Source organism: Protopterus annectens, chromosome 8.part0 (assembly GCF_019279795.1).
Source record: "Protopterus annectens isolate FY-2018-M chromosome 8.part0, PAN1.0, whole genome shotgun sequence".
NCBI classification, from domain to species: domain Eukaryota; kingdom Metazoa; phylum Chordata; order Ceratodontiformes; family Protopteridae; genus Protopterus; species Protopterus annectens.
Genome location: NC_056741.1, coordinates 194,549,795 through 194,562,110, shown reverse-complemented (window position 1 = coordinate 194,562,110; position 12,316 = coordinate 194,549,795). Strand labels below are relative to the sequence as shown.

The window sequence follows — 12,316 nt, the reverse complement described above, 5'->3', positions numbered from 1 at the left end:
GGACAGAGGGGGTTGAAGAGATGACTCAAGAATTCTACAATGATCTTAGAGGGATGGACAATCAAATGGAATCCATTTCCTGTACTATAAAGAAGACTGTATAATAACAGATAAATATATGAAATACTACAGGTAAAGAGCTACTGACCAGATATACCCAATGAATCTATACTAACTTAAAAGAACATCTGAGGATACAATGTAAATGTTCCTTACTGTGTGTTTTTTTTAACCAGGTTAGTCCTTCTTAGCCGGTGTCCTGTTTTCATGGGTGACCTGAGGTCATTCATACTGACCAGGTAAAATTTGACCAGGACACCATGGAAACATCACCTATTTTTTTTCAGTAAGTGCCATTGGATCTTTTGCATCCACCTAAGCTGCCATCGACTTAAGCAGATAGGACCTTGGTTTATCATCTCATCCAAAAGATGGCAGACCTGGCAGTGCAGGATGCCCTAATGCTGCACAGCAGTGTCAGCAGTTCATCTCACTGGTGTGGGAATAGAACACACACACACACACACACACACACACACACACACACACACACACACACACAGACACACACACACACACACACACACACACACACACACACACACACACACACACACACACACACACACACACATGCGCACACACACACACACACACACACACACACACACACACACACACACACACACACACACACACACACACACACACACACACATACACACACACACACACACACACACACACACACACACACACACACACATGTATGGCTCTATATTACTTTGTCGAACAGTCTATTTATCGAATCCCTGTTCATCAAACTCACTTTACCAAAAGCTTACTTCAATGAGCTATCATTTCAGCAAATTTTCTCACAGGAAAAGAAACTAGTGGACCAGCTAGCAACTATACCAAACACTATAAAATTTTAAACTCAGCAAAGTGGGGGGATTTGCCCTCCACACATCCCCTAACTAAATATACCAACTCCGAGATCGCACTACAGTGGAGAAAAGGGCAAATTCCCAATGATGCCCATCTACTTTGTAAATACCATCTCTGTGATGTCTAGGCCACTGACAAAACTGTACTTAGCAGTCCATATACTAATACAAATACTGTATTTCGCTGCATTGATACAAACTTTTCTAGACTGTGTATAAAGTAAAGAGCATAGACTTACATGACTCTCAGTGCAAGCTTGGGTAGTGTGATGACAGAGTCTAAGGTTCTAATCTCTTAGAAGGCCATGGTAGGAGTTGACAGTATACAAGAATTTCTCAGCAATGAATTTGTCACATGATCAAAGGAAATTGGGGCAAAAGCCATCAGAACCTGTCAATCTGTAGCCAGAGATTTCTCTGACCTAATGCTTAAACCTTTAAAAACAACAGTCAATAAAATGTAATCTACTTGTAAACATGAAAAAATATCTTTGTTAGCTCTTTTGGCTAAGGAAGGTGTGATTTCATTGGTGTAACTAATAAGCTGTACACAGTATTCAGTGACAGCATCAGTAGATTCCCCCTGTGCTTCGGGTTCAAGGCATATTACAGTATAATTAGCTGATGTATCTTAAGTAAGTGTAGTAGGTTCTAGGCTGTTGAAATGGTAGCTATTATATACAGTTATTACAAAAGGCTTTGGAATAATGTCTTTGGAAATGCATTTTTTTTCTTTGTTGACCTGGAGGCTAGCTGACAGATCCCATTTAAGTGAGAAAAGTCTCAGGCATACAACTACATATATTTTTAACAATTTTGATGTAACATAGTTCCTCCCCCTACTGTTCCTAACTTGCTGCAGTATATGCTGGCAAATCATTGGGGGTTGAAGTCACTAAATAATGAGTTACATTTGAGTTTCAGACTTCATCATAGCTGTCAACAAATCAGGAACAAATCTCAGCAGAATCAGGGGACAAATCCAAAAGTATTTGAGATGTTGACAGAATAAGAGAATATGAAGTAATATAAGCAGTCTGAAGTTAAATGTTTGTAACTCTATTGTTATTGTTCATTAAGTGTAATTCACTACCTTTTCTCCAAAAGTCCCCAGTTTTAGGAGAGATTAAGTGAGGTAGAGCTAAAATTTGAGTCAAAATTAGAGGTGTCCCTGAAAATCAGGGACAGGTGACAGGTTTGGACTTCAAATCCATCAGAGAATGCATGTTAACATAAATCATGTTATTACAGCAACTTTTATCAGAACAATATTTAAAACCTTTCCTTATTCTTATGCCTTTCTTTCCCCATTATTTTAGGCTTTATTCAGATTTCTTGAGCTAAGATTGACAGGTATGCATACCTTTTAAGAGTTGCAACCACTACATGATCAATCTCTCTTTCTCTCACACATACACACACACACACACACACACACACACACACACACACACACACACACACACACACACACACACACACACACACACACACACACACACACACACACACACACACACACACACACACACACACACACACACACACATACACACACACACACACACACACACACACACACACACGCACACACACACACACACACACACACACACACACACACACACACACACACACACACACACACACACACACACACACATACACACACACACACATACACACACACACACACACACACACACACACACACACACACACACACACACACACACACACACATACACACACACACACACACACACACACACACACACACACACACACACACACACACACACACACACACACACAGACACACACACACACACACACACACACACACACACACACACACACACACACACACACACACACACACACGCACACACGCACACAAACACACATGCACATGCACATATACTTTTCTATTTCTTTTCTTTTTTTTTTGTTTTAATTTTACACTGACTAAACAGCAGAACAGTGCTTAGCGAGAGTAAAATAATGGTGGATGTTATTTCTGTTACAGTTCGAGTTTCATGGCAGCTTAATATCTCATTTCTCAGTGGGTATTAGCTGTACATTAACACACTGCTGGAGAATGCTCATTCTTCAATCAGAGTGGTGATGTACAGGTCAACAATTCTCTAAGGCAACATAGCAGACTTGTGCATGTGTCAAATGCAATTATGCAAGATATGAATGAGTCATATTTACAATATTTAAACAGTAATGACTGTACTATCATCTTTGCAACACTGTGTATGACATTTGATCTTAACAAAAGCAGAAGCAGTAACGACCTATGAGTATTGTTACTCTGAACCCATATACAGGATCATTACAATACTATATGTATCAACAACATACGTGGTGTCACTCTAAGCGCAAGCAAATGTAAATGTACAAAGTATGCATAATGCATGTGGAGTAGACCTACTGAAAACATATTTAAGTAAAAATCAACAGTTATAAATATGGCGTAACTGCCATTTGGAGCACTTCTTATGTCCTAAGCATAACCCAGAAGTACACTAGTTCAATAGATATGATACTCAAAGCTATGTGCAGAAAAGTATGCAAGGAAGGACAAAGCTGGTGGTGATATTAGGACATAGAGAGTATAAAGGGTCCTAATAATAATACAAGAAATATGTTGGTGAGAGTGAAAGGATAGAAGGTGAATACATAATGCAGATGGCTCTGTCTCCCTTAAGGACTTCCCATTGCTTTTTGTCTTCTTCACATCAGCTTACTGTTTGCCCTAATCCACCCATCCACAACCTCCTTTTTCCCCATTTCTCACATGGGGTTTGGATGTCACATCAATGATGGCAATAAATAGCACCAGTGTTCACTCTGCCAGATGGCTTGCCCTGCTGCTGTTTTTCCATACCACACACATGCTTGCACACTCATATCTATGGCCACTTCAGAGTGTCCATTCCACTTACTGCATGGCTTTTGAATGTGGGAGGAAAACAGAGCACCCAGAGATAACCCACATGAACACAGGGATAATGTGCTGAGTACACACAGAAGGCACCTCAGCCTTTAAAACATAAAAGTGAATGCTGGCCCTGAATTTGGACTGGCAGCCATTTTGTTTTAGAGTGGTATGAAGTCTGGTGCACATACCTGGGGAAAACTACCAGCTACTGCTGGTTCCTTGTCGAATCCCTAAAGGAGTCTGGAAAAAAGTTCAGTGGAAAGTGATGGATATAAACCGGAAAAGTGCAAGAAAGTTTGTGAATTATAACATTCCGTAGGGAAACCGGCCAACCCTGTAATGGTTCACTCTTTAAAATTTATGGAATCTTCTTATTTTCTGAAATCAGAAATGACTAATGAGGAAGATTAAGTTCCAGGTTCTGCAGTGTGCTTCCTGCTTTAATAGAGGATGAATGGGGCTGAATTGATATTTCTTTGCTATAATATGCCATAAGATTTTGTAAAGATGTTCTAGTTCCTTATGAGATAATGTGACTTTCCTTACTATTAAAATAAATAATATGTTTATGCTTATCTTTTAAGTCCTAATTCATCTGTCCAGTTATTTGTGTTTGCTGTCTCTGCCTTATCTTCATCTACAGTATTTCTTCTTTAAATCCTTTGTGCAGATGTTGCTTCTGAGAATGTTTAACTGTCTAAAATATTATGAGAATGTGGTAGTCTAACTACTGGATCTAAAGTACCTCCATGAGTACTGTCTTTAATTGATGCTGTATCTGCTATTATACCAGGCAGGTTACTTGGGGAAAAAATAATCTTTCTGCCATATTACTGGGCTATAATGTACCTTAGTGTTGAAGAAAGTTGTTATTAAAAAGTGGTTATCAGTTAATTTAAAAATACTGGAATTTTTTGTTGTTTGCTGGAAACTGATAACAATAATTTCCTTGGTTCACGATACATACAACAGTTAAATAAACTATTTTAAAACTGTCAATATGGGTTCCTTAGTGATGATGAAAAGAATCTGTGGTCAGTGATATTCTAACAGAATTTGCTATTTCAGCTGGTAAGCATACTGAATGGCCAACCTGTCCCCTATTATAGCCTCAGCTGCATTTAAGAATAATGCCTCAGGGTACAGCCTGCTTTGTAAGTGTAAGAATAATCTGTTAGATAAAACTTTAAAAAAAAGAATGTTTACAAGAATTACTACAACATCCCTTGTTCACTTTCCCTTATTAAGGCAACCCGTTGAAAAAATGATGCTGTTTTCACTCAATTAATTTGATTCTCTACGGCTGGCTTATTATGATGAAAAAACTTAAAAGCAAATGTTGGTTCTGAATTTGAACTAGTAACCATTTTGTTTTAGAGCAGAATGAAGTCCAGCCCACATACTTGAGGAATTATCAGGTACTGTAATATCTAGCAAACTGCTAATATAAAAAAAATATAAGCAAAGCCTAAAATATTGGGACAATGTCTCAAAAACCTGGACAGATTTTAAATAATGCTCTTATAAACTAAGACAATTGACAAAATAGGTTTTGTTTAGCAAATATTTTATGAAGAATATAACATCTGAAACTCAAATTTGTGTCATTATTTAGTAGCTTCAGTCCTCAGTGCTTTGCCAGAAAACCATAAATGTTATCATGAACCCTTTTGTCTAGAAAGCAGTTCTTCTAATAAACAGCATGCAATCCTATATTTCTATAAATACCATGTTCTCTACATCATTGCATATGAGCTGTCGGCAAGTTTAGAGCTATCAGTTCAGGTTAAGGGCTGCAAACAAGTTTCCCTGCTAGTCTTGGGTTTAATTTACTCATCTTTGCTATTACTGTAAAATTTGAGAAAATTAGTTAACTGGATATGACCTGCTCTTTAAAACTTGCATTTTTGTGCCTAGTGCAATTATCTGTTTGACAAATAGATAAAATAAAATGTTAGCGTGTTGCCTATAAATCAATGTACAGAAAGGCAAGAATAATGAGAGAAATGTCTTTGTTTTCTGTCAGATGCTTCTTTCAAAGTAAAACACAATTAAATAGAAATCAATTATTTTCAAGCTTAATGGAGAATAATTTAACAAATACTGCCCACATGAAAAAATACTTGCCAAATAGCAACTTTCCAAGTTTATATGTGAAAATACCTTGAGAAATCACCGAAATACTGAAAAAGTATTAAAGGTATAGCAAAATTCATTGATAAAACCAATAAAGTCATGAAATTGTAACTGGACAGAGTGGGATTCAACTTAAGAAACATTAAATACATCATTAATTTGATCAAACTTATTTTACCATATGTACTTCCAAGATTGTATTTGGTTAAATGCTCTAGTTTGGTTCAAACAATAGAAAAATTAGATCAATCAGTGAAAAAAAATTGGAATTGTCAGTAAAAAAGTAAGCTGTATGTGAAGCCAGTTTACAGAGGGGGAAAAAAGAAACAATCTAGCATACTATAAGACTGATAAAGTAAATTATTAATAGAGAGAGCTACATATACAAAGAAGACATGATGCTCATTGACAAAGTAAAAACTAGCTAAATAAATACATATAAGTATATATATATAAATATAGGCATTGGAAACGAGAAGTGTTTATTTTTACAGAGAATGTTATGAAACCAGCACTCTGGTATGAGTGACCATATTGAAATGTAGGAAGGTCATTGTGTTTATGAAAGAACGGAAAAGTAGACAATAACGAGAGTTTATGTCTACAGAAGGGCAAAAGCATCAGTTTATCTGCCAACTGAATGTAAGCTAATTCTTTGGCCTCGTTAAAGAAGCATGTGCATTTACTCTCTTCATCCTAGATTTGTAGTGGTGAAATAAAACACACTTTGGTATAGTATCAGTTATTTGTTTATTTTCACTTCACCTGAATCATCATCAAGTAGTTTATTACATGCTCAGAACATTAGAAGTTCTTTATCCTTTACATGCATTCTCAGTTGCCTAGAACTAAATGTCCTAATGAAACCAAGGATGCAGCAAGCTTATTATAATTTTAATATTACACAACTATAAAACTGGAAGTCTACCATATCACAAACTGATTTAGAACACTCAAAAACAACAACAGAAATAAGCATTAATACTATAAACTTGAAATAACAAAAAATCTTTGAAATAAAAATAAATCATGACTTTATCCGTGTTACCATAGAAAACAATGGTCAAATCTAAGCAAAACAAAACATAAAAACTCTTGTATGCCAGTATATATAACATAGCATAAAACTATTACTAAACTAAACATTTCCTAGAAAAGTGAAAGAAATACAAAAAGTAATAATTATCTTATCTGTATAGATAGTTACACAAAATGGTTGCCTTTAAAAATCAGTAAGCCAATACGAAATATCCTAGTTATCCAAAAAATGTCAGTGCATAACATTGCTAAAGCACTTATGGAATATTTATGTTCATATGTTCATAGGTAGGTACTAGGCTATCGGCCCAAGGGCCTATGTAAGCCTAGCCAACAAGGTTCCCTGGCTTACGCCACCCAAGAAAGTTATTTTCATGTGCCACTGTCGAGCAGAGGAAAATAATTTTCTTGGGTGGCGTAAGCCAGGGAACCTTGTTGGCTAGGCTTACATAGGCCCTTGGGCTGATAGCCTAGTACCTACCTATGAACCTATGAACCTACATATTCCATAAGTGCTTTAGAAATTTTATGCACTGACTTTTTTTGGATAACTCAGAGATTTGCATAATGTAAAAAAAAAAAAAAAAATATATATATATATATATATATATATATATATATATATATATATATATATATATATATATATATATATATATATATATATATATATGGATCCCTATCACATGGTCGACAGGCCATATGATCGACTTTCATTTGGCTGACAGTTCATGTGGTCGACAAGCAGTTTTATGTGGGGGTCTTCACCCGACACACCTCCCAATGTGGGGGGCTGTGCCCCCCCCCCCAACTATATATATCAACTCCAGGGTTGCACAACATTGGGGAGGGGGGGCAAATCTGCCTGTCGACCAAATGAATTGTCAACCAAATGAAAGTCGATCAAATGGCTTGTCGACCATCTCAGGTAGACCCATATACATATAGATATATATATATATATATATATATATATATATATATATATATATATATATATATATATATATATAAATTATCAAGATCTAAACCTTGAACACATTACAAAAACCCATAACCCATAACAATTACAAAAAAGTGTTTCATATTCTTATTGGCAATTAAATCTGGAACAAATTTACGGCTGTATTTTAACACTGATAAACACGTAATCTGATTCTGTAGAACTGTTTCATGGATATTATTAACTTGTATATTTGGTGTAATGTAATTGTTATGAATGGTTTTACTGCCTGCTTTTCCAACAAGTTTACTGCAGTTGTGTCCTGCAGATGACACTCCTCTTTTAAACTGGCTTCAGTTGGTCTTTCAAATGCAATACTTTATTTTTTAGTAAGTAATATATGGCATTTTAAGAACTTTTTGTATTAAGTGTAAGTTCTAGCTTCTAAAACAATGGAATATTTGAGTTTGATTTAACAGTCTTATGAATAAAATATATGCTGCTTTTTATGTTTATACATCAGGTTCCATTAATACCACAAGTTGTCAACCAGGATGGTTCTGCTGCCATTATGATGGTAAGAGCAAGAGACAGGGAAAGAAATGTAATGTTTGAACAGGCAAAGCAGGTTTTCGTCCTCAGAGCAGCATCTGGAACATTTGTGCAGACAGACAAGCCAGTGTATCTACGAGGAGACAAAGGTAAGTTGGACAGTAATAGTAACAAATTTTACTTGTCATAGTACCAGTTCCAATTACTTATCTGTTTTCTTTGTTGCCAATCAATCAGCGATTAAATCAGATTGTGATGGCCTAATGTAATTAAAGCAAACTTCACATAACTATTTCGGTTTTAAACAGAGTCAAATACCTCATTGTGATTGCGTTGTTCATTGATCCTTTACTTTGCCAAGGCATTGCACACCATCAGTCATTACCTCCTTCTTGGTCACCTGTTGTTTTTACATCAAATAATTTTCTAATAGCAATAAATGATGTTCATATGTGTTACCATGTATGACTAACTTTAATCACTAGGGCTTCGTGTTCATAAACAAAATTAACAGTCATGAGTAAATCTCACATTAGCTTTCATATATAAATGTTATATATTAAATTACTAAATATGGAAAGATGTTTTATTAATGTAAATATTCTTAGAAAATGAATATGAAAATATGAATGTGAAATGAATATGAATATGAAAATGACTACCCAAACATTGACTGGAAGCACTACTCAAGCCCCAGCACCTTAGCCCAAAGATTCCTGGAAATTATTAACTCAAATGCTATGGAACAACTAGTCACCACTCCCACAAGAGGGGACAACATACTAGACCTGATCATTACCAACATGGGGACTCTATGCTCCACACCAGAAGTATATCCCTCATTGGTAAGATCAGACCATAAATTAATTTCACTGGATGTCCACATCCCGACCCCAACCCCAGCCCAGAAAACCACAGTGAAAAACTTCTCAAAGGCGAACTTCTCACTTCTCAAAACCGAAGTAGAATCCTTCAAGGCCCCAGGGCCAGTGGAAACTACAGCCCAAACTGCAGAATCCTATATAAATGCATTCTACGGACATCTCCAGGAATGCATGGATCATGCTATCCCAAACAAAACCAAGACCCAATCATCCAAAGGCAGGCGTCCAGTCTGGTGGACCCCTGCCATAAATAAACTGTACAACAGAAGGAGGAAGCTACTACATGATAGAGCAAAATCCCTAATAGGGAAGGCATCTCTGATCAGTACTAGCAAAAAATTACGATCCCTCATAAAATCCTCCAAGGCCAGCTTTGAGAGAAAAATTGCACAGGACACCAAAGACAATCATAAGGCTTTTTTCAATTATGTTAGAAACCTGGGGTGCAACTCCCAGACTTGTTCTGAGTTGATTCTAAACGACAAAAAATACACTGAACCCACAGACATCGCCAATATCCTGGCAGACAGGTTCAGTGCAAACTTCTCTACCCCCTCCCCCCCAAAAGAGCAAGTATCTATCCCAGCAGAGGGCTGCCTCCCAAACATCTCAGATGCTCAGGTGAAGGCTGCCCTCTCCAAAGCAAAAAACACTGCTTCCATGGGACCAGATGGCGTCCCAGGTTGTGTCCTACATGAACTACAAGAGGAACTAATCCCTCAAATAAAACAGCTATACAATCTCAGCCTCACTACAGGATATGTGCCCACAGAATGGCGTACAACAACAGTGGTCCCACTCCACAAAGGTGGAGCCTCTACGGACCCTGGAAACTATCGCCCCATAAGCCTGACTAGCTTAGTCTGCAAGGCTATAGAGAGGATCATCATGGAGCTCATAAACAAAGACATTGGAGACCTACAGACATTAGATCCTACCCAGTTTGGCTTTGTCAAGGGCAGATCCTGCCTTTTGAACCTGGTTGACTTCTTCGAAACAGTCACCAAAGCCATAGATGAAGGGAAGGTAGTCCACACAGCCTATCTGGACCTTGCAAAGGCATTTGACAGAATACCCCACTCGGGCATCATAGATAAGCTATCCAGCTTAAATATAAACCCCTATGTCACAAGATGGGTCGCAAATTGGCTCAAAGACAGAACCCATAGAGTGAGAGTTGCTGGAGCCATGTCAGACTCGAAACCGGTCACAAGTGGCATCCCACAGGGTTCTGTCCTGGGACCACTCTTGTTTGGTATATACTTTTCCGAGGTACAGGCAAACGTGGGAGGACTATGGCTCACCAAGTTCACAGATGACTGCAAACTGGGTGCCATAATCAACTCTCCAGCTGACACAAACATCCTTCAAAAAGGTCTCACAGAGACAGATAACTGGTGCCAGTGCCATGGTTTAAAGCTAAATGCCAAAAAATGTATAGTCATACCCTTTGGCAAAAACAATGTGCCCACAAATTACCACATAGGCGGAAACCCATTAAGTACAGAGAAAGTTATTAGGGACCTGGGGACCCAAGTTGATAGCAATCTCTCCTTTGAAAACCACATTGCCAAAGTGGTTAGAAAGACCTTCTACATAGCCCACCTCATCATGAAGGGTTTCACATCTAGATCAAGAGAGGTAATCGTGCCCCTTTATTCATCCCTCATCAGGCCCATCATAGAATACAATGCCCCTTTGGGATGTACCTTACCCGACACCTACAGCAATTAGAAAGACCCCAAAAGTATCTCACCAAGAGGATCAAGGGTCTCAAACAGATGCCATATGCTGCTCGGTTAAAAAAACTCCAGCTCTACTCAGTTGCATACCGCCTACTTTGAGGCGATCTATGCCTGACATACAAAGCTATGTCAAATCCAGAATTAATGGACATGCTCCACCTGAGTAAATCTAAATCCCTTAGAGCCACACGCTCGAGGGACTTGAACCTCAGCACAGAAATAAATAGAACTTGCTGGAGGGACAGGTTCATAACCCAGAGGCTCCCTTCACTCTGGAATAGAATTCCAGTTCATGTGAGGCAGAGCACCTCACTGAATCTCTTCAAGAAGTATCTCGATAAGTGGATGAGGGATCGTAGGTTTGTCCCAGGGATTACTCCCGTGTCACTATTAGACAGAGGCACAGTAAACTAAACCTTAAAAAGGGCACAGTATACTCAAATCAAGGGGTGGCGTAAGCCATACAGAATTGGGCTAGGCTTATAATTGCCCCAGGGCAGATAGCCTAGTATGAACCTATGAACCTATGAATACTGGCACAAACTGATTTAACTGCTAGTAACAAAAATGCCACTTCCTGTTTTTCAATGTTGAAATAGGGACAATAGACAAGTTAAATTCTTGTTAGCTACATAGCATGTAAGTGGAGTTTGTGAAACTCATTCTGTTCTCCCAGTATTTCTTACTGTTTTGCTTCCTTAATTCTTGCAAATGTTTTTGCATCTATGATTCTCTTATTACAATGTGTATTAACAAGAAATGTTCCTTTCATTGTTAATTGTGATGTACGCGATTATGTGTGTGTACTTGTATGTGTGGGTGCATGTGTGCACATGAGTATGAGTATGCATGTATGTGTGTGTGTGTGTGTGTGTGTGTGTGTGTGTGTGTGTGTGTGTGTGTGTGTGTGTGTGTGTGTGTGTGTGTGTGTGTGTGTGTGTGTGTGTGTGTGTGCGTGTGTGTGCATCTATGTGTATGTGCGAGTGTGTGTATGCATCTGTGTGCATGTGTGAGTTTTTGTGCTCATGAGCATTTCAGTGTGTGTGTGTGTGTGTGTGTGAGTGTGTGTGTGTGTGTGTGTGGATTTGCAAAGTGTGACTTGAAGTTTGAATTCTAAGCAA

The 12,316-nt window shown here is 37.9% G+C and overlaps 1 protein-coding gene across 1 annotated transcript in view; it reads left to right on the top strand.

The window, feature by feature from the left end:
* LOC122808188 (alpha-2-macroglobulin-like protein 1) overlaps positions 1-12,316 on the top strand; it is a 452,973-nt gene that overhangs the window by 58,044 nt on the left and 382,613 nt on the right. The window contains exon 3 of the mRNA XM_044079156.1: positions 8,538-8,715. Within this exon, the coding sequence (XP_043935091.1) occupies positions 8,538-8,715 (178 nt within the window). The remainder of the gene's footprint in view (positions 1-8,537; positions 8,716-12,316) is intronic.